This window comes from Pipistrellus hanaki, assembly GCF_964339955.1.
Source record: "Pipistrellus hanaki genome assembly, chromosome: 14".
NCBI lineage: Eukaryota > Metazoa > Chordata > Mammalia > Chiroptera > Vespertilionidae > Pipistrellus > Pipistrellus hanaki.
In genome coordinates, this window is record NC_140516.1 from 7659468 (window position 1) to 7684000 (window position 24533).

Consider the following 24533-nt stretch of genomic DNA (forward strand, 5'->3'; position numbering starts at 1 on the left):
ATGCTGTGAGGGCTCCATTAACCTGGCAGCTATATGCCTTGGGTATTTAAAAAAAATTAACATCAAAGCACTTTATAATTTTGATTTTCATGTGACATGTTTTCCTGAGTGGAGTTGAAGCAGGAATTTTATGGGGACCTAGGCAGGCTTAAGGAATTTTTAGAATCGGGGTCCATGGGGCTGTAGCCAATTGCAGTTACATCTCCTTAAGACAAGGAGGAAGCAACAGGTATATTTACATTAGACAAGGGAACTGGAAAGTAGCCAAGAAAGGTCATATTTACAAAATAAAGAGAGGAATCCCCTCATTCAGAAGGAGGAGGAGAAAGCCCAAAGGGAATAGAAAAACAATAAGAAAGTGGGTTATGGGGAGAACCTCACCTGTTTCATGTAACCAGTCTCCAGGAATAGTGACCAATCAGAGGGGATTTGGGGCCTTTATAAGCCATTGGGAAGAGGAACCCAGTGGGACCCTTTCCCCTCCCTACATGGGAGTCATTTCTGTGGGACTCTTTCCCCTCCTTACGAGGGAGTCTGTACTTGTTCTTCAATAAATCTCCATCTTTGCTAACCACTTTCTGTCCGTGAATTAATTCTTCAATTCTGGCTGACAAAGAATCTGGGTTCCAGACCAAAAATCATATAATTAGACGTTTTAGTATTAGTTTTAAATTAATTGGCAAAGGTTCACAATTCCAATCAACTCTGCATTGCCTGGGGGAGAATCGAACACACACCCACTCTTCCAGTCCTCTGTGAATTGGGATTTCCCTAAATATACCACAGAGTCAGCAGTGGGGAAGAAGCAAGAGAGAGACAAAGGGTGTCAGGTGTGGAGGGGAGCTGGTTTCCTGCGCCCAGTCATTCCGAAGATATCATGAGCAGCAAATTAAATGATCCTTCAGCAAGAATTTTGACAGGAAAATTTCATTAGGGATTTAAATCTCTATGGAAGCTCAAGTTGCTGCGTTAAGATATGAAAATTGTGCAAATATTGTTCTGTAGACTAATGTTTGCTGCAGGTCATTGAGTTGCAGTCAATGAAATTTAGAGTGATAAATGCCATATTGAAAATAACTAGAGCAAGGAGGGGCAGGAAGAAAGAGGCCTGTGTTGGGAGCTCAGGCCCAGGAGTTTTTTGGATTGGAAGGTAGGCTCCAGTATTAACCAGCTGGGTGACCTTGGGCAAGTTTACTTAACATCTCTGAGGCCTAATTTCCTCATTTATAAATGTGAACTATTGCCAATAACTCTTAGCTAGGCCATGATTGTGAGGGTTTTAATGAGATAATCCAGGTCAAGTTCTTTAGCACAGATCCTGACACATGTAAATCCTAAATATACTAGTAGGATTGTGATACAGAAAGTGGGCTAATGTTTATCTGGCACTGACTTCTTCTCAGTCTCGGTGATACCAACCTACCAGTAGTATTATTTCCGGTTTTTTAATGTTTATTGATTTGTGGACAAAGGGGGCCACATGATAACCTGGCAGGCTCAGGGGAGGCCTCCATGGAGGTCTTGCAAACTCAGAGACCTAAAAGAACCACAAAGGATGGTCTGAAATGAAACTTCAACTAAAAGCAGTTATGGTGGGCATTTAGATACAGGAATAGTGACCAATCAGAGGGGATTTGGGACCTTTATAAGCCATTGGGAAGAGGAACCCAGTGGGACCGTGGGACCCTAGATACCAGTCACTAGGCCGGTATCTTTACTCACAAGGTCAACCTTTATCAAACTGAGCCTGTCTTTTTGCATCTATAATTACATACCCTTGAAATGTCTGGGTAACTGTAACTTCCCTTTTTCTGGACTCCCTGGGACACAACCAAATGTGCTGGGCACCAGAACAGACACCACTAATTCCTTCATGATCATGTTAATTGTACCTGCACTCACCTAAGTATGTGTCCATCATTTTACTTTTAATCCAAACCCAGGGTTTCCCTCTCATCTCCCTCCCACTTTGCTTTATCCCACTTCCTTAATCCATCACCAATGAATTTCATGTAACCCACCGATATCCCTCCTTTGACTTTAATTAATGTATAAATACAAATGTAACCCGCTATTCTCAGGAGCATTATCTCAATTCCTTGAGGTTCTGCTTCCTGGCATATGTTGACAGTTTGGCTCAAATAAACTCACAAAAATTCTTTACAGTTTTAATCTTGTTTTTTTGTTTTGTTTTGTTTTGTTTTGTTTTGTTTTTTACGTTAACAGATTTTAGAGAGAAGGAGAGAAAGAGAGAGAGAGACATTGATTTGGTGTTGCACTTATTTATGCATTTATTAGTTGATTCTTGTATGGACCCTGACCAGGGATTGAATCGAAACCTTGGCATATCAGGATGATGCTCTGACTAACTGAGCTACTTGGTCCAGCTGGGGACGTCTTGGAGGCTAAATCCTGTTTGTATACCTTTGGACTAACAGAATCTGACTGATTAGATGGCTGTTGGTGGATGTTTAGAAAATATTTGTGAAATGAATTAATAATTGCATAAATAAATAGATGATGCATGAATGAATAGAAGGTATAGTATTTTTCTCAATTAAAATGTGCTTCAAGGATTCATCCACAGGTTTCTCATTGTTTGATTTTGTTTCAAAACTGAACATTTGCACAATTTGATTCCCATAACCAAATGCCATTTTATGGAAAACAGGAGAAAAGGGGAAAAAGACCCATCTACTTCCAGAACCCAAACACTTAAAGTCCCCCTTTTGCATTTTAGGGTATGTGTGTTTTCTTCATTATACCAAAGGATGTTCTTGCTGCAATCTTATATGAAAATAATTTCCATCTTGCTGTTTCACTTAATAAGACTATTTCATACACCTATTATTTTAATGATAATTTATAGAACATGATAGATGTGCCATATTATGTTTTACATTTTTAGACTGTACCCATTGTTTCACTATTATGAATATTGTTGCACTAAAATTTTAATGTATATAAGACATAGGTTTTCAGGGTTACTGTTTGATCATGGGATTGCTTTTCTTTGAGGAGTATACGGTCTTTACAATGGACCTCACCTTCAACCACTGTAGAAAGGGATGGGGAGGAGAGAAGGAGGGTAAAGAGGGGAAAGCAAATACTGAAGAAAGGGAAAGAAGTAAAGGCAAAACAGAAGGAAAGGAAAGACAAGGAAAGTGAAAGAAGAAAGGGAAGAAAGCAACACAAAGAAGGGAACTAGGTAAATCAGGGAGAATGTCAAAGGAAAAGATAAAAAAGAATTGGCAAGCTCATTTCTCTGTGTAAAGTTGCTAATAATTCCAAACACATTTCTCTAACCACCACCATGCTTTCCAGTCATCAGTTTAGCATGTGACCAAATCATAGGATAAAAAAGACACAACATAATCTAGTATCTGCCCCTGTCCGGACAATTCCTAGACACCAGGGCCTCACATTCACAGAACAAAGGACGCATGGCTTACTTTGTTGCTAGGTTTTAGGCAACCTTCTTTCACGGCCCCCATCCCCTCCACCTTTCACAAGGAGAGCTAAATTTGTGAATAAGAGTAGTTAGTACTGTATAGTGACTTACCTTACCAAGGTAAAACACAATCAAATTAAATTAAAGAAAAATTTCCCCTTTAAAAATTTTTACATTTTCTTGATGAAACACAGCTAGAAATTCAGGGCAAAATGAAAATGTGCATTTTGCAAAAAGGTTAAAAGATGGTTAGACATATTTTGTTTCAAAACTGAACATTTGCACATGTTCATTGTACAACAACATGCACAGCAGCAGATAGGGCGACCTCTGTCTGCTGTCAATGTGCAATGCTTCGCTCAAGTTGATGTTATGCATGATTGGTAATCAGGAAATCGTAACATTGCCTTTACGATTTGGAAATACCTGTCATTATCTTCACTGAACAAAATTGCTGATTGAATAAAAGTTCTCTTGCCTTAGAAGTGACTCCGTTATAGCAGTCATTGCAACATCAGAAGATTATTTACACAGAGAGAGTAAAAATTCCACATTTGACCAGAATTGGGCATAATGATACAGAACATTACTTTTAACTTCATACAGGAAAAGAAACTAATGGCTAGCAATATTTCTACATTTAACTTCATATAGAAAAAGAAACGAATGACTAGAAATATTTCTTAGTGGGAAATTGTCTTCATTCATTCATGAAAAAACATTAGTAGTAAAATAATCACTGATAGGCAATAGTGTTGCTAAAAATGGGGTTTCTCTGTTTGAAAACTTGTTATATAATTTGATATGCATCTTTCCATATTTCAATAAGTCAAGTAAAAGGTTAATAGATTTAATATGATCACTAATTACCAATCGGAGGTTGGTACTTTAGTTTCTACAAATTCTTTTGGATAAATAATGTCTTTTTCTTTTTCTATATCCTTGCTTTTCCTAATGGACTGGAGTGGATGGCGGATACTGAAAGCCAAGGAAGCAAGCTCCCATGAAGTTCCCAGGGGAGGGGAGTTGGCAGTGGAGTTGAACTTGAAGTCCTGGCACCATCCAGGAGACCTGGACCCAGACCTCGTTAGTCCTGAGCAAGCTTTGAACATTAATCCTATCATTAGCATGCACCCTGGCAGCTCGCAAAGTCACATAGATGCAACACAGCCTTCAGCTGAGTTAGCAGCCATGGCTCAGAGGACGGGCTGCCTATACATTGTGTTAGAGAAGAAAAATGCTTGACCTACTTGGATCCGATAAGATGGAGTCAGTTTTCGGCAGAAATTGATCACAACGGACTCCTTGATAGCCTTCCTTGCACCTGAGGAAAAGGGGATAAATAATGAACATATGCATGTGGCTGCGAAAGTTTCAGAATTTCAGCAAGCAAAATAGCCACTAATTACATAAAATAGATAAATGTGAGAATGGAACATTCATTCCTTTGTATAATTTGATTTAGTATGTCTGCAACATCAACAGGCAGATTTTAGTCTATTTCTGTGCAAAAACAAACAAACAAACAAAAATCCCAGCTTCTCTTTGTTTTTATAATTTTATATATGTTACCCAATGCACAAATTGAATACTTTTTAAGGTGACCCTCATGGCAATCTCAGCAGTGGTAACCCTCATGTCAGAGTTCTGGACACAAGCATGCTTTTTTCAATGCAGCACGCTGTCTCTAAGAGGCTGCAATACTCTTTCAGAAGCATTGCTTTCCACGTGTCATTATTCTAATAAAAAACATTTTCTCGTGAATTTACCAAATATCATCAATATATTTTGGTAACTGTATTTTTTTATGTTTTATTAGTTCCTTTGCAAATTTTAAAAATATATATTTTATTGATTTCAGAGAGGAAGGGAGAGAAAGAGAGAGATAGAAACATCAATGATGAGAGAGAATCATTGACTGGCTGCCTCTTGCACACCTCCTACTGGGGACGGAGCCCGCAACCCAGGCATGTGCCCTTGACCAGAATCAAACCCGGGACCCTTAAATCCACAGGCCGATGCTCTATACACTGAGCTAAACCATCTAGGGCTAACTTTTTTTTTTTTTTTTAAGTTAGCTATTCCTCATGTCCCTGTGGCCTGATTGGCCAGCACAACATCTTTCACATCTGTCAAGATCTCTATGTGCAAGGTCTCTGTGTGTTCTCCGTAAATGCCAAATTTTCTCTCTCATTTTCTCTTTTGAGTTCAGCAAACATGTGCAAAGTGCCTGCTTTCTGCCAGGCATTGCATGAGGCAACTTTCCTGAGGTGGGTGCAATTTGGAGGCGAGGGATTTGCCTGCAAGCACCGGCAATGAGCACAAGGCCTGGTCCTCCGTGAGTCTTCATATCACTCCCTCCATGAGGGCTGCTGGCTGCCTTGGACAGCGTCAGCTCGTCAGTGGCAGGTCAGGGAACAACTACAGCCCAGGTGGTCCCAAACCCCTGTTTTAGAGCAGTATCCACAAGGGGATGTAGCCTTTACTGGTGGACTTAAAACGTAACCTGTCATGCCCCAGGTAAGCAGGGAGTCACTCATTGTTGCTGATGAATGAATATCTCCTATGGACAGTGGAGGAAACTGTGCTGAGGGCATAAACATCAGATTTACCAAAACAATCCTCTGCTTGTTAGAAATCTATTAAATCGACAAAAGAATGCAAAGGGACCGCTCTGTCTCAGGCAGGATTGTGAATTCTTTCTCTAGAATATGCTTTGTTTTGGGTGTGATAAACTATTAGATGAAATCTATTGCAACTGAAGCAGTGACATTGAAAGGCACCGGGGTCATTTTTTTTACCTCTCACAGTGAGTCACATCAGAATTCAAGTGAGCGGCAAGCGCTTTTTAGCACCCTTTTAAGCCTGGTGCTCAGGGTGTACTTGGCTGTTTTCCTCTTATACTGAGAAACAAAGACTTCTGATATAAGAACACCCCTGATACTCAATAGGCTATTGAATAAAAGTTGCTTAAGCAGCCACATATTTTCAAAACCTTTTTAAAAATTCATTTATTGCCCTTGAAATGAAGCAGGCCTGTCACCTGGTTTACAATGGTAAAAAGTCAGAAAATGCTTAGGACTGGAGCAATTCATGATGAAAAAATAAATAAATTTCTTTTCTCTGAAAGCCAGCCTGTTGTTGTTAGTTCATCTTTATTCAGAAGTCCTGGAACTATGGTGTTTTAATTTTCATTTTCCCTTGAGTTACATTTGGGTGTGTGCTACAGCTTGCATTAACTTTTTGAAAGATTTTATTTCTGACACATAAAGAAGATTTTCAGCACTTTAGTCTTTATAAATTGATTTAATGTGAAATGGTTCCCTAGAGAGATAGGTGCTTTAAGAGGAAGTGTTTTTGTGTGTGTGTGTGTGTGTTTTGCTTTGCTTTTTAAGGCTTCTTTGTAACTTAAGAGTCATTATTCTATTTGTGTGAAAAAGAAAATAAGGACAGATATTTGTAATTGTTCAAGTCTTAAAGAAATGTCCCATGCATTTGAACCCTCTCTGAAGGGTTCAGGCCCCAGGGTATCAGGACAACTGCACAGTGAGTGCCCTCATCCTGCCCCATGCCCCTGGGCTGTAGGTGATAAAGTGTGATGCGTGATGGTGTCAGCAGCCAGGCCCAAACTGGGAGACCCACCAGGCTGTGTGCCCAAACATGCCAGCCCCGTGCCTTTGTCACAGAGGCAGGCTTTGTTACAAAGCCTTTGCTAATTGGTGCTGGAGTTCAGAAATTTCATTTTTTAAATTTCCATTCAATAATCACACATAGGAGAACCAATATGGCAGCATAGGTAAACACCTGTACTTGCTGCCTCTCACAACCATATCAAAACTACAACCAAAAGACAAAACGAATATCATCCAGAACCTCGGGAAAACTGGCTGAGTGGAAGTTCTACAACTAGAAGGAAAGAGAAAAGTGCATTGAGACTAGTATGAGGTGCAGATGTGTGGCGGTGCAGGGGTATGCTTAAACGAGGCTGGCAACTAGGTGTGCTGCTGTTTTTTTCAATTGGATGGGAAATACAAGCTCCCAATTGCTCTAAATTTCAGTTCCCAGTGAGATTCTAGGGACCCAGACTCATATGGGGAAAAACTGGATTGTCTGGCATCAAGCCAGAACTTGAGGGCAGCTTTCTCCCAGAGGTGCTCACAGCAATCATTGTTTCTGCATGGGGACATAGGACACATAGATATGGGGATCTCCCTGGTGCAAGGCTGACTGGCAGCTATTATGTTTGTTCTACGCTGGTGATTCCCTGAGACTCCACCCCAACCAATTTAAAACCCCACCAAAGCTGTGCACAGAAGCTTTTGCATATGAATGTCCTGAACTTTTGCCGCCTAAAACCTAACAAACTATAGCTGGGTCAGAGAGCTTCAAAGCTTCCAAAAGAAGGCTCAAGGCCCAGCAGCAGCAGCCTGCCTGCTTCACAGCTGGGCCTCATCTGGACACTTCCAAACCCCAAACAAGTAGGAGAAATCTGCAAATCTCTCTGTGGCTCCTACTGGGTGGCCTCAGGCAGTGGCTGACTTTGCACCTCCTTGGAGATCCCAGAGCAAGTGTATGCAATGGTCAGTGTGAGACCAACCAGATTACAACCCTTTACATCCATAAGTGAAAAAACTCAAGGGGCAGACTCAGAGAACACCAAAGCCCCACTAAAACAAGTTCTGCCCCATAAGGATGTATCCAGAACAGCAGTTCTTCCATTGTAGATATAGCTGGTCCTCACAGCCAGTTGGCCTGGAGGTTAATTCCTCCCAGTGATATAGTAATCAAGGCTTAACTACAACAAGACTGTGCACCCAGCACACAAAGGGTTCCACCAAGAGTGTCCACCTCAGGTGACTGGGGAGGCTGAGTCACTGGGCCCTATAGGACACCTAGCACAGAAGGCCACTCTATTAACACAGGGAAGCAGCCAAAATGTGAAGACAAAGAAACATGTCACCAATGAAAGAAATGTAGTAAAGCAAACTACTGGATATAGTTCAAAACCAGTTATAAGTTTACTCAAGAAGCTTCTAGAAATTTCTGAGGAACTTAGTGAGACCTTCAAGGATCATAGTGAGAATTCAGAAAACAAAAACAAAAAACAAAAAGTGGAAAGGAACCAGCCAGAAATTAAGCATGAAATGACTGAAATAAAGAATAATATATAGAAATTCAACAATAGACTAGCAGGGGTCTTCAAACTACGGCCCGCAGGCCACATGCAGCCCACAGAGGAGTCTGATCCGGCCCGCCAGGTTTTTTGGGCAGTGAGAGCAGCCGAGGTGTTACAGTAGGAATTAGTAGTTCATATAGTCCGGCCCTCCAGCTCTCTGAGGGACCGTGATCTGGCCCCTACTTTAAAAAGTTTGAGGATCCCTGGACTAGAGGATCCCAAGAATCAAGTCAAATATTTGAAATGCAATGAAGAAAAAAAAAAAAAAAAAAACCCAACCAGAAAAGCAAAAAGCAAAAAAGAATCCAAAAATATGAAGATAGTGTAAGGAGCCTCTGGGACTTCAAATGTACCAACATCTGAATTATGGGATACCATAAAAATGGAAAACAAGATATTGAAAACCTATTAGAAGAAATAATAACAGAGAACTTCCCCTACCTGGTGAAGTAAATAGACTTATAAGTCCAGGAAAGGCAGAGAACCCCAAACAAGAGGAATCCAAAGAAGACCACAACAAGACACATCATAATTAAAATGCCAAGAGCAAAAGACAAAGAGAGAATCTTAAAAGCAGCAAGAAACAAATAGTGAGTTACCTACAAAGGAGAATCCATATGACTGTCAGCTGACTTCTTAACAGAAATTATGCAGGCCAGAGGGAGTGGCAAGAAATATTCAAATAACAAAAATCTACAATCAAGATCACTCTACCCCGCAAAGCTATCATTTAGATTTAAAGAACAGATAAAGAGCTTCACAGGCAAGAAAAAGCTAAAAGAATTCATCACCACCAAATAGTATTATATGTAATGCAGAGGGGTATTCTTTAAGAAGGGAAAGAAGAAGAAAAATGTGAAGACAAAATGTGAAGACAAAGAAAAAGGGAAAGATAAAAATATGAACAAGAAAGTGACAACAAACACATATCTATCAACAAGTGAATCTAAAAAATCAAGTGAATAAAAAAATATGATGAACAGAATAAATTAGTGAATATAATAGAATCAGGGGCATAGAAAGGGAATGGAATGATAGTTTTCGAGGGGAAGAGGCAAGAGATGAGATGAAAATTGTACACCTATGGATGAGGACAGTGGGAAAGAGGGTAAGGGCATGGAATGGGTGGAGGGGAGCTATGGGGGCGGGGGGGAGAGGAACATATGTAATAATCTGAACAATAAAGATTTATTTAAAAAATAATTACACATAGCCCAACCAGTGTGGCTCAGTGGTTGAGCATCAACCTATGAACCAGGAGGTCATGGTTTGATTCCTGGTCAGGGCACATGCCTGGGTTGCAGGCTCAATCCCCAGTAGAGGGCGTGCAGGAGGCAGCCAATGGATGACTCTCTCATATCACGTTTCTTTCTCTTTCTTCTTCTCCCTTCCTCCTTCTGAAATCAATTAAAAATTAACATATATGTAATTAAAAATCACACATATGTCAACTTGATAAGTTCAAACCCATCCAAATACAAAGACAGAATGTGGCAAGCAGGTAATACCAATGAAGTGGACTAAATTTATGACTATATTAAAGATGTAAAGGAAAAAGGCTGAAGATGCACTTCTACTTCATAGATTGAATTTGGCAGAATTTCTGACAATGCAATAAGCAGCACATCTTTCGAGAAATATCATTGCAATTTGGTTTTAATTTTAGTAGATGTTTTGGAAAGTTTAAGAATACTTTTTAAAAATAGTTGTGCTTTTTTAAAGATACAGGTATAAGAACAAGATAAATCCATATAGTAAAAAAATGTTTTTTGTTTTGTCATCTTAATAAAGTATAACAAATTTAATAAAACTATAAAAGTATATGTGTAATCTTTAATAATAAATACATGTTTTAAATAAAAACATAGATTTTACCTTAACCAGGTTAATAGCTTATTATTTTTTTTCTCTTCATTGCTTTAAAACTGCCCTTAATTCCTCTATATCCTCTAAGTTTCTTTATCCCTGAGAATACTTGCACATGGATATTTTATTAAAAATTGCAGTGTTCCCTATGGCTTTTTATGGATAAGCTTACATTTTATAACTGTATGGCCAAAGAGCAGGGGACAATCTTAAAATAGGAAATATTATTGGCAGTGAAACAACTGCAAAGCGGAGTCTGCAAGAGCTAAGAGCTTTTATTTTGCAAAAAATACCACTCTCAAATTTTTTGTTTGTCAACTGTGAGATGAAGGAATTGTCACTTTAGAAAATAGTTCAGTCCTTGGTAACATTGCCTGTTTAGTTTATTTCTAAATTTAAAAGATAGTGGAGAGGAGCATAGTTGGGGAGACAATGTCCAAATCAGGGTAGGACATGTGAGAGGTTGAAGAGAGAACTCTGGTGGAGGAACGATGAACAGGAGAGATTGGGCGCTGCAATGAAGTCAGGGGAAGAGCCGGAAGCTCTCAGCTCAACGTAAGTATCAGCAAAGTATCCTCTCTGGCTGGTGAGCAACAAGGTCAAATGAAAAACCAGTATTATCCTTGTCCACAGGGGTAAGTTGTGTCATTTCAAATACAGACATCACTTTTTCTACTCCTTATATCCTTCTAACTTGGCCCTCAGTCCAGTCCTACTTGTTCAGTTGTACCTAAAATAGCAAGCCACCCCTTTCATTCCTTTTCCCTCCTCTATATTGTCTCTAAGGAAAAGCTTAGCTTTAGTGAAAGGTTTTAAAAGGCAACCCTTGGGCCACAGTGAAGAAGAGAATAATAATGACAACGAGGGGAAAATACAAAATGCATAGTTGCTGGTTGTAACTCAATACTTGTTTTGTCAGTGTGGTAAAGCAGAAGTGGTCAGCAGGTCACCAGCCTGGATGTGGAGGATACCAAGGAGAAGACTTTGAAACGGTGAGATCGGTTGCTGATGTTTCCATAGAAACCCACATCCCTTAGCCAGCTAGCCGTGATGACCATGGCCATCATCCCACAAGCTCACTTCACACCACTCCCATCTCTTCTTTTACAGTATTCACCTGCTGGATTATGTCTTGCAACCCATTTTCTGAATAACGACTAAATTAGAAATAATAATATTAGTGATTTGACTGAAAATTTAAGAACTCACACTTGTAATCAATAGCCTCCCTACCTGTCCAGATTATTATTCAATTTATCCCTCTTTCTTCTATTAGGAAAACCCAACCAAAACCAAACCAAAATAATGCAAACACTGTTCCACTAAGGAAACTATACTGTCCTCTTAGTCCTCACCTATTGCCTTGCTGGTCATTTACTCACTAAAGGAAGGCATTAGCATTGCTTCACTTCCTTCTTCTCCATTCCTTCTCTGTCTTCATTGTCAGGGTCTTGACTATCCACATGGATGGCCCAGCCTACACCTGGTCTCTTAGCATGTATTCCTCATCTATATCCTGGGTAACAGTGCTGAGTTGATATCTTGTTTCTGTGCTTAGTATTTGCATGGTGTGCTTTAGGCAACTCACTTAATATCCCTATTCCCATCTCAATTAAATAAAATGAAAATGTACACAGATAATAATTTAATAAAAAAATTAAAAAAATAAAGAAAATGATACCAGGAAGGAGAAAAATGAGCAATCACACATGCATTTTGGCCATTTTTTTTCCTACAGGTCTTCATATCTACAAAGATGCAATTCACATAATTTACAGGGAAAAATGTATGAAGGACTGAAAATATTTTCAAATGTTTGCTCCAATCCGTGTGTAGTGTCTGGCCTCTGCATATACTTTGAAGAAAGTATATATGTTTCCTTCTTGGAAATTGGATTTTAGACACAAAATTTAAACTAGCAGAAATCAATTAACTTCAGAAGAGAGCGGGTGGCAATGTTACAGGGGAGTAGACAGTTTGTCAGTGATATACAAGTCTGCCGGTTTTAAAGGGCCTATTAAACACTGATTTGAAAAATGAACAATCCCTCCAGGTGGTTTCCTCTATGGCCTGCCAGTTCTCCTCAGCATCAGTGTCAGTCCTTGGTTGGGAAAATGGAAAGATCATCAGACATGTAAGCCTTCCAGGTGAGAGGCAGGGTGGTGTGGGACACTGCCTGATTTTAAATCCCGGACCTGCTATTTACCAGCTGCATAGCCCTCCTGTGCCTTTTTTTCTTCATCTGTGAAATGGAGATAATAATTATAGCCCCCTTCTAGAATTATTATTAGGGAAAACTAGCATACCTCTGGGTCATGGTAAGCACTCAATAAATGTTAGTTTTTCATATTCTTTGAATTTGGAATCATCATCTCAGCTTTCCCAGTGAGGAAAAGGAGGTTCAGAAATATTAAGTGACTTACCCTAAAATCACATAGCCGGTGTTTGAACTAGATGCAGACTCAACTGGGGTTGACTTTCAAGACCTTGCTTGATGTGTGGCACCTTCTGACATTCTTCATGGAAATGCAGTATCACATAAATCATCACACACCTTTCCCAAGATTAGTACTGGAAAATATGGCCCACATATTATGAAGTAAAGCCATGATTTATGGTAAGAATTAAAGACCTGGATGTGTAAGTTATTATCCAATCTCAAAATGTTCTTAAGCAAACCGTGTCAGAGAGAGTAATCATTCATTTAAAGGCAAATGTGCTCAGCTTTGTGTTAATCATAAAGGTAATCACCAACTATGGATGGGAAGCCTCTTAAGGAATATTAGTGTTGAAGAATAAACATGACACTTCTAGACTTCAGGCTGTCCTCAGTTAAACACACACACACACACACACACACACACACACCAAACAAAAACACAGAGAATGGCATTTTAGCAAGGCCAATGAATTGCCCAGCTTCTTGAGTACAGAAGCAAAAAATTCCCATCCAAGCCTCCATCTCAATGACAATATGTGCTTGGTGGACTAGAAACATTTCTAGGTAAGAATCTGCAGCCTAGAGTTATTGGCTAAAAAGTTATCAGTGGGTTACAACAGATTCCCTTCCCTGCCACTCACTGTTGAAGCTGAGACCCAGGTTTGGCCAGAGAGAATTTGTGACACTGATTAAAGTATAAGCTGTCTTTAACTGAATTTAGAGTGTAACTAAGTGTTTATATGTAAAATTAACATTAATTAAAACAGCAAGATGTTTAAGTTAACCAACTGGAATTCAAATTACCTACAGATTGGTTGTAGGCACAGCATTTCCAAAATCCTTTCAACTATAAATGGAAGAATTTGGAATTGGATTAATTTTAAATTGCAGAGTAACAGCTACCTTCAAACTCAAGAAGTTTCTCCAATGTGTTATTAATGGCTTTCAAATATATGGGTGTCAAAAAATGTAAGCACACATAGAATAATTACTGATTCCAGTGGGTTAAATCTTAAAAGAAAGAATCATCTATTGAGCTATCAGAAAAAAATGGTGTGTATACATTTGGAAGATACCCTGATTCCTTGGCAGAGGCGACTGTTGCTTATTATGTCACTCATCTTACAACTCTATTGTTTCTTGCTAATGGAGTTGTGTCTGTGAAAAATTAGGGATTTGTTTTTCAAAATTTCCCTTGGGCAAAGTTTGAATTCAAAATAGATGGATGAAGGTCAGTTGTTGCATCCTAAGACTGCTATGATTTCAGAAGTGAATTTGAAAGCACCTGCTCAAATCCAGGAGGTATGCTACACTCTGATAATATTTGAGCCCTCAAGACAGAAAGGAAGAGAATGATTGCAAATCTGAGAAGTTAAAAAATATGACAAATGCATGTTTACTCAATCACAAGTTCTTTGCAGCCATGTGCAGAGTATGAGGGGCTCTTACCTAATAGCCACCCACATAATTTGGTCATTTTTTTTATTACCAGAGAGACAACAACCCATTCACATGAAGTCATTTCACTGTCCTATGTGGCACATTCACTTTTAGATAATTGAAGGCTGAGGAGTTCTTATGTCAGTATGAATAAATAGTTTGCTTTTTATAGACATTTAGCCCCTATTTGGTCAAGAGTTATACCTCAGCCTTACCATCTCGCTGACAAATTTAACACACATCACATGGCCTGAAGGTACTATACAGCTTAGCATGCATAGCAGTATTATCCAGAGCAGCTATGTGGGCTGACAAAGCCATTCTAACAAATTTAGCTTTGATTTTATTTTATTTAAAAGGAAAAGGAAAAACCTCTTTTTAGTCTAATATGATAAATAAAGGAATAATCCATTGGCCCTCTTGCACAAAGACTTTATAATTTCAATATTACAAGAAGTAGTAAAATAGTAACTGCCCTAATAAGAACAAAAGGATTCACATTTATGGAGAAAATGCTACATTTAGTAACTATGATTCTGAAAAAATGTGAGTCTGGTTTTCAAGGGAGGTAGCCTGTTAAATACAAGTAGGAAAGGCATGTCGTTTGGATGCAAGATGACCCCAGTTCTCCCACTTAGAAGCGTGACAGAGGTCTGTGACTGACCTCTCACAGCTGCTCATCTCTGAGTGGGATTCCTGAGTCTTGATTTAGTGCCTGCTCTGTGTACATGTGGGGTACACACACACTCACATTGCCCCTATTTCTTGTAAGTATGCCTGATAATCAGAAAATTTAGCAGATAATTGAGGTTCCAACATTAAAGTCAGAGTACAGTCAGGATCTCTTTCCCCACTTTCCTAGTTAATGAAACGTTTTCATTCATACCATTGTAATTAACTTGGTTACTAATTAATTAACAGGAAAGGAGTAAAGGGGAAGCTAAATGATATAGGCATGCCATTTGTGCACCAGTCCCCCCTCCCCCATGAGCAAGGATGATAGTCCAGGTACAGAAACTCACCAGGGAAGAACGCTCCAGATGCCTAGCAAGGGGCAAAACTGGAAAACAAGAAGCTTGCCCCCAGGGTAACCTATCCTCCCCTATCATATCACTGGTCTTGTGGTTTGGACCCCCTGACTTTTTATATTGGACTCCCTGACATTTTATATTGCTGGTCATGCAGTTTAGCCCCTCCTGATCTTTTCCTTCTTAAAGATTACATCTAAGCCTCAGTTATATTTCAGTTCCAGCTCCAGAAAACCAGCAAATCCAGAGAAGTGACATTGAGGCTGTCCCAGGACCAACCACATTGACTAGTGACCACCTACGCTGGCACCAATCAATCAGTGGAGACCACAACCCTGAAAGAGCACACCTGGAAATGAATAGTCGATTAAGACCCTCCCCTTGGACCTCCAGTAACATTTCCATCTGGAAATCTAAAGAGATGAAGAAGCTCTGGACAAAGGACCAGTGCATGTTCCTCCTCCAAGGAGCATGCACTAGCCATTCCCCCACAGGCATGTATCCTCCAACCTCTAAGGAACCCCAAGAGACTTACTCAACCAGGAAAGTGGCAGCTCATCTGGGGCTCGCCCCCTGAACCTGCCTCCAAGGCCCACTTTTCTCTGACTTCTCAGTGAAAACCAGCCTGGTTTTCCTATAGCTTCTTTTACGCCTTTCCTTGCTTCACTGTCCCAAGTATATTTTTGCTCTTGTTCCCTTGGTTTGGTGCTGTGCAGCCCATCCATTTGGACAAGACATCCCCCATTGCCTTTTCTTAAATAAATTAAATTTTCTTTAATCACCGCCTGAGATGGCTATTTAACCTGCCCTCACACACCACCTAATAATAATCATCAATAAGAACACCTAGACTAAATGGTAATAATCATCAATAAGAACACCTAGATTAAAGTTTATGTGTAATATTTTTGCCATAACCATATCCTTCTTTGATAAATTTAGCAACCTCTTGTTTGAAGGATATGGAGCCTGGGCACATTATATTTCCAGGTGACCCTTAACGTAGGGATTAGGAGTACTGACCCCAAGACATAACTAGAGCTGCCCCTCAATATCAGAGGGGATTGGTTCTAAGACTATAAGCATTAATATAAGGAAGAAAGTAAAAGGGAATGAAATACTTTTCATAAACTGGGAAGCAAGCAGGAACTAGGAACAGGACAGAATTTCCATGCAGCTTACTGGTGAGCAGACCCAATAACACACTCTAGGAGGCTACTGGTCCCAAAAGGCCAGTACTGGAGGTGGGGGAGGGACATGCCTCTGCTCCACGCATGAGCAATAGGAACTAGATGATGTAAGGAAACTTTTGGACAGACACTATGGGGATCAGGATGATAAAGTAGAGGGGCAGGGCCTAGCATATGATCAAGCAGAAAGGTAATTGGATTGGGGAGAACCCAAAAGAATTTACTGAGAGGAGGGCACAACCCAAGCTCAGGAAACGTTAGAAGTTTGGGTTGGATGATTTAAATGGTTCTTTGTCTTTGGGCTAAACCAAGAAGATATTTGAAGAATTAACAGAAACCTTGTGGCCATGCTTCTAGAGTTTGCCCATCCTGTAGGTCCCTCAGAGTGTATTAATTCCACTTAATTTACAATAAAACCTTACCATCTCCTTTAAACTTCTCCATGTGTGCATTTGGAATCTTTTCTCACATCACTGCAAAAGGGTATATTGTGCACACTAGCAACAAGAATACTCACAAAATACATGGATGTTCAAGTCCTATCTATAAAATGGTATAGCACAATGCATACAGGCAACCCTCCACATCAAAAAATACTGAAAACAAAATCTGAATTGAAAGGGCCCTTTCAGTTCAAACCTGTTGAAAGACAGATCAACTGTACTTGTAGCAACCATAGGAGGCATGCCATGAGCTCAAGGAGTCTGGAAGGGGACAGTATGAATTTCAGTTGTTATATTTAATGGCCTAAGCACTTAAAGGCTACTTCAGGAATGTGGTGAAGATTAGATTGAGGGGGAATATAGGAGGCAACTTAGGGGGGAGAGAGGCTAGCAATCTGAATCTGAGCCAGTAACCAGCATCCTAGTGCACATTCTTGTTAGCCTATAATAAAGTCACTGCCCCTTCTAGAGGCAATAATTTGTTTTCCAAAATACTCCCAGTTTACAAGGGCCATGAACCAAAAATTTAACTGCTGAGCCAGAGGGGAGGTCACTGGCACCACCCAAGCCAGGCCTTTGGGTGCAATCTCACTTCCCCCATCCCAACTCACAGAGGGACTGCAAAGCCCATGAAAAGTCAGGAAGCCTGGTCCATATCTGGGGAGACAAAGAAACCAAAGGGCTAAATGGGAGATACCCTCCACATTCGGAAATCAGGCTTTGAGAACAGACTCCCCCTGAGTCGCCATACTAGTACATCTGCAAATAAAGGGTTTTTCCCGAATCTTCTGAGTACCCATTCTGTGTTTTTCTGTTGCCGGGTAAATTCTGCAACAAGATGAAGTAATGTCATTTGTAAATGTTAGGTGCTGATTTGTGTCTTAATGGTTTGGGTCACTAGCTACTACTTTACATAAATTCTGAATAAACGCAAGAACGTGCTGGCCAGCAGCCCAAGTAAAAACAAAGGAAAAAAGAAAGCCCATTTTCTTTGCTTTATTCTGCATCTCACTTTACTTAGGATAATATGACTATCAAAGCACTCTCATGCTATTGAATTTGAAAAGCAATGAATATGGATGTACAGCATAGAGCAACTATACAATTTATTTATAAATTGTATAGTTGCTCTATGCTGTACATCCATAATAAAAGGGTAATATGCAAATTGGTTGGGACGCCCTCACAGTAATAATCAAACAGCAGGCTGCATGGGGTGACAAGGCCGGCAGGGGGTGGGGGGGTTATTGAGGGATGACCAAACGACTGAACAGCAGGCTGTGTGGGGAGATCAGACCAGCATGGAGGGCAGTGAGGGGTGACTAGGCTGGTGGAGGGGGCAGTTAGGGGTGACCAGGCAAGCAGAGAGCAATCAGGCTGGCAGGCAGAGGCAGTTAGTGGTGATCAGACAAGCAGACAAGTGAGAAGTTAAGAGCCAGGGGTCCTGGATTATGAGAGGGATGTCCCACTGCCGATTTAGGCCTGATCGGGGATTGGGTTAAAACCAGCAGTCAGATATCTCCTGAGGGGTCCAGGATTGGAGAGGGTACAGGCTGGGCTGAGGGGACTTCCCTCCCTGTGCACAAATTTCGTACACAGGTCCTGATAGATCTCACTTCCTCCAGTTGATGGACAGACTTTAACCCCATCTGTGGCCAGACATACCTGAGCTCTGAACCACCAATCAGCACGTGCCAAATACCCTAAGCCCTGGATTCCTAAGTCCCTAGGTCCCTAATCACCAATCAGCGTGTGCTGAGTGCCCTAAGCCCTGCCCCCTATCCTTAAAGGTGCTTTTACACCCAGCACTTGCTCTCTTCCGCCCCTCTCCATGGAAGCAGCAGGCAGGGGTACCCTTCCCTCCAATGAAGCCTGTGTGTGTCTTGGCATCCCAGACTCCGGTCTACCTTCTCTATTTAATTTATCAGGTCCTTTAGTAAGAGATTAAACACAGGAAGAGACTCCTCTGGAAAACTGTGATGTACTTTCTGGAATTCACTGTCCCCAGAGGAGTAAAGAAGAGAGCATGAAACAAACAAGGGTTCAAAGAGGGCTGCCTGTTCTGTGCCTGGGTAATTCCCTGAAGCAAAGCAGTACTCAGCTTGATAAGGAATAGGAAAGGAAAATAAATCTGGGAGATAAGTCTTATTTAAAAGGCACCTTTATGATTGGCATTGTAAAGGAGAGAGGGAGCTCATTAGCAAATGAACTGATAAAAGCGCTCACAGCAGGCTTCAAAAAGAAGTGATAATAATTATTGTCTCTCTAAGAAAGGGAGCAACATATCCACACAGTGTCATTCACAAACCCGTTTGCAGACATCACAGAGCTAGCTGCAAAGAGTCTCACAGCTTTCTGATTTAATTAAGAGAAGAAAGCGAAAAAAGACTTTTACAGTTTACACTCCCGGATCATAGAAAATTCTGCATTAAACATGATTTTTTTAAAGCCATTTTAGAAACCTCTTGCTGAACCCTCATTCAACAGCATAATTTCCCTGTTTCTCCGTGGATGTTGTACAATTGGCGACCAGGATGCAGCATTTCTGATGGCTAAAGGAAGTGGGCAGCTTTAATCCGAATTCACAATAATATATCTCCTTTGTGAGATAAATGATTTACTTCTGAAAATAAATGGATATTATCTTTCATTATGCATGACATTCATCAGCAACAAGGAAACTTCGGACTGAATGGGTAGTGATTTCATATTAAAAACCTCACGCAATTCAGACTGAGATGAAAGTGAGGTCTTGCTTTGAAAAAAAAGAGTGGCACAGACTTGGAGGTTTAAATGCATGTGCAGTCAAATATAATCATTCCTCCAAAGCTGAGAATTTGTTAGGAGAAAACTGGGGAATTATGTGACTAGATCAACCTCAATTCTGCACAAAAGCCCCATTTTTTTAACCATACTATTCTACTCCCTTGAATGTGCTATTAAGCCCAATTTTGAGAGCTGAGACTAGAGCTAAAACCAGGTAGGAAAGAAAGAAGTGGCGGGGTGTGGTGTAAGTGATTTAAATTCTCATAATCATAGGAAGTCAATGCACCATATCTGGCAGATAAATCAAGAAATAGAGGCTTAATGCGTTATTTAGAGACATAAAGTTAACAGCTAGGAAAATGTCAAAGAAAAATAATTTAATAGGCTTGCCTACATGTTTGGAGAGGGAGTGCAAATTGAGAGAGTTGGGGGTTGGGAGTCTGTGAAGGAAGATAAGACCAAAGCTGGTGACATTTGTATTTTTAATTTATTATTATTATTATTATTATTATTATTATTATAAATATATTTTATTGATTTTTTACAGAGAGGAAGAGAGAGGGATAGAGAGTTAAAAACATCAATGAGAGAGAATCATCAATCAGCTGCCTCTTGCACACCCAAAGGTACATGCCCTTGACAGGAATCGAACCCAGGATCTTTCAGTCCACAGGCCGACGCTCTATCCACTGAGCCAAACCGGTTTCGGCTAATTTATTATTTTTTAAATCACTCTTAGGCAATATGCAATTTAAGTACAGCAAATTATTTAATTTTAAAACTGATTCAAGTTCTTTGCTTCATTGACTTCTTATGACCCACTTATAAAATCAAATCTTCATTTGATTTTCAATAACAGGAATTCCCCCATACTGTAGTATATCTTAGACACACACAAAAATTATCACTAAAATACAAAGTGAAAAAAATTAAGAGGCAAGCCACAAACTGGGAAAAAATATTTGTAAAATGTATTATCTGATACTAGACTATTATCCAAAATATACAAAGAATTCTTAATACTCAAGAATAATAAAACCAGCCACACAATTAAAAAGTAGGCCCAAGACCTGAACAGACACTTCACTAAAGAAGATATAGGGATGAGAAATAAACATATGAAAAGTTGCTCCTCATGGTTTGTCATTAAGAAAATGCAAGTTAAAACAACAATGAGATACCACAGCACACCTATCAGAAAGACCAAAATCCAGGACAATGACAACAAGGAATGCTGGTGATGGGCCACCAAGAACTCTCATTCATGGTGGTGGAGATGCAAAATAGCACAGATACTTGGGAAGATAGTTTGGTAGTGTTTTACAAAACTAAACAAAGCCTTATTACACAATCCAGCAGTCATGCTCCTTGCTGTTTATCTGAAGGGGTTGAAAACCTATGTTTACACAACATCCTTCATAAGGATGTTTAGAGCAACTTTATTCACAATTGCCACAACTTAGAAGGAACTAAGAAGTCCTTCAGTATGTGAATGGACAAATAAACTGTGGTCCATCCAGATAATGGGATATTATTCAAGGCTAGAAAGAAATGAGCTAGCAAGCTATAAGAAAGACACAGAGAAAATTTAAATGCATACTACTAAGTCAGTGGTCAGCAAACTCATTAGTTAACTGAGCCAAATATCAACAGTACAACAATTGAGATTTCTTTTGAGAGCCAAATTTCTTAAACTTAAACTTCTTCTAATGCCACTTCTTCAAAATAGACTCTCTCAGGCCATTGTATTTTGTGTAAGAGCCACAGTCAAGGGGCCAAAGAGTCACATGTGGCTCACAAGCTGCAGTTTGTTGACCATGTTACTAAGTGAAAAATTCAATCTAAAAATTCTTCATATTGTATAATCCTAAGTGTATGACACTATTTAAAAGGCAAAAACTATGGACATACAAAAAAGATCAGTTTTTGCCAAGGATTGGGGGTGAGATGTATAGTCAGAGCACAGAGAATTTTTAGGGCATGAAAATATTCTGCATTACTCCATAATGATGGACTTAAACTGGCAGTTGGTCATTCCCTGAGGGGTCCCAGATTGAAGAGGCTGAGCTGAGTGACAACTCCCTCATGAGGTGCAGGCTGGGTTGAGGGACAACTCCCCTATGCATGAATTTCATGCACTAGGCCACTAGTCTACACTAATAAAAAAGAAATATGTATATTGACCATCACTTTGTGACACCCACCAGCCAATCAGGAGTGAGCATGCAATTTAGCAGGACAAATATGGCAGCAGTCATGGAGCCAGCTGGAGCAAGTGGGAGGTTTGGGTCACCTCTGGCAATGGAGGAAGCCAAGCTTCTCACTGTCCTGGCTGGCTGCTGATGCTGGGGCCTGTTTGTCCAAACCCATAGAATGTACAACACGAAGGGTAACTCCTATGTACTATGTGTGGATGATTATGATGTGTCAGTGTAGATTCATCAGTTACAACAAATGTGTGACAATGTTGTTCATAGGGAGGCAATGCTCCTGTTGGGGAAGGCAATATATGGGATAACTCTATATTTTCTCCTCAATTTTGTTGTTAACCTAAAACTACTCTAAAAGTAAAGCCTTTATTATATATATATATATATATATATATATATATATTAGCCAAATAAAATCAAATCTAAGAATAGTAGTAAAACCAAATATAGAATGATGGAGTTGGAAGAAATCATAAAGGACATTTAAACCACCTGATTTCATAGAGGATAGTATTATAAGACAAAGATGGGAGACTTGCCAAAGCCATCAAAGGGCATAAAGGATAAATAAGGATTAAATCCTTGGGTTCTGTTTCTAAATTTAGTGCACTGATTGCTATCTTACATCTTCTCTTAAAAAGAAAAGACATTCCTAAGCCCACCTGCCATCCCTCATGCCAAAATTTTCTGAGTCTTTCCAGTGAAAGCTTGTGTATCTTTTGGAGATTAATCAGCATGATTCAAGTGTCTAGAGTTCTAGTAACCAAGCAAGGAAAAAAAAGTGGTGATATCAATATTATTAGCTTGGACAAGATTAAATAATGAAATAAATTCTAAACTATAATGTCATATGAGAACTGGGAGTATCATGCCAGAGCATGGGTAAGGATGAGTGAGCTAGAAAAGGCATGGGAGAGAATATTCTTTCTAATACTGATATGGTTCTGATTTTTTAAAATGTATTTTTATCATTCAATTACAGTTGACTTATAATATATTAGTTTTATGTGTACACTGCAGTGATTAGACATTCTATAGCCTATTAAGTGATCATCCTGATAAATCTCATGCCCATGTGACACCATACATAGTTATTACAATACTAGGGGAGCAGTGCATGAATTCGTGCACCTTGAAAGGAACTGTGGGCTGCGAGGCTGTGGTGGGCACAGGGGTGGGTCTCAGCCCATTCTCCACACCCCTGCCTGGCCCCTCCTACTGTGGCTCTCAGTCCCCTCTCTTTTGGCAGCCTCGCTCTCACTGTCACCTCTCCCAAGTGCTGATGGCACCAGTGCTGCTCCCACCTGCTGCCAACATGGAGCAATTGGTGCTGGCATCAGCAGCAGATACAAGTGGGGCCTGTGCCATCAGTGGGTGCAAGCGGCAGCTGCTGCCCCTATTGTACCTCAGGAGCAGGGGTAGGTGGAGAAGTCCTCAGAGGTGACCAGGGCCAGCAGCTGCCATTCACACCTGCTGACAGTGCCAAGCAATCAGGACTGGTGCCAGGCGCTGGCAGTAGGTGCAATCAGTGCAGGTGCCAGCAGCAGGTACAAGCGTTGGGCAGGACCGCAGCACATGGGGGGTGGACAAAGAGTTTTCAGTAACCACCAGAGGTTGACCCCAATGACAGCAACCAGTGCCCTGCCTTGGTCTGGAGTGCGTGTGCTTCCCCCCCTCCCCCCCTCCTTATCTGCTCTACAATCTCACCACAGCCAACACCCTCCATGTTTCTGTGCATGCCCCCTGGTGGTCAGTACACATCAAAGCAACTGGTTGTTGGGTTATTCCATCGTTCAGTATATCTGCATATTAGACTTTTATTATATAGTATTATTCCCTATTTGGTACTTTACATCCCTATGGCTATTCTGTAACAACTACTTTGTACTTCTTAATCCCATTACCGTTTTTGTTCATCCCTTCAATCCCTTTCCCACTGGGACACCATCAAAATGTTCTATGTATCTATGAGTCTGCTTGTTTATTTTGTTTTAGATTCAATTGTTGATAAATATGTATTTATTGCCATTTTATTGTTCATATTTTTATGCTTTTTCTTTTCTTCTTAAAGAAGATACTTTAACATTTCATGTAATACTGATTTGATGATGATTAACTCCTTTAGTTTTCTCTTGTCCAAGAAGCTCTTTATTTGTTCTTTGATTAAATAGTAGCTTTTCTGGGTAATCTTGGTTGAATGTCCTTGCTTTTCATCACTTTGAATATTTCTTGCCACTCTCCTCTGGCCTGCAAAGTTTCTGTTGAGAAATCAGTTGACTGTCTTATGGGAGCTCTCTAGCAGGTAACTAACCATCTCTTTGTCTTTAACCATTTGTATTTTTTCTGATGTGTCTTCGTGAAGGCCTATTTAGGATCATCTTGTTTGGGACTCTCTGCCCTTCTTGGAATTACATGTCTATTTCCTTCACCACATTAGGGAGGTTTTCTGTCATTGTTTTTTCAATTCCTTGTTCTCTCTCGTCTTCTGATACCCCCAAAATGTGAATGTTGGTATGCTTACAG

At 40.1% G+C, this 24533-nt stretch overlaps 1 protein-coding gene across 6 annotated transcripts in view; it reads right to left on the reverse strand.

The window, feature by feature from the left end:
• The window catches only part of NRG3 (neuregulin 3), a 972177-nt gene that overhangs the window by 207911 nt on the left and 739733 nt on the right, over positions 1-24533 (reverse strand). For all 6 annotated transcript variants that reach the window (XM_084904767.1, XM_084904764.1, XM_084904766.1 and 3 more), the window contains exon 3: positions 4702-4775. In XM_084904767.1, the coding sequence (XP_084760893.1) occupies positions 4702-4775 (74 nt within the window). The remainder of the gene's footprint in view (positions 1-4701; positions 4776-24533) is intronic.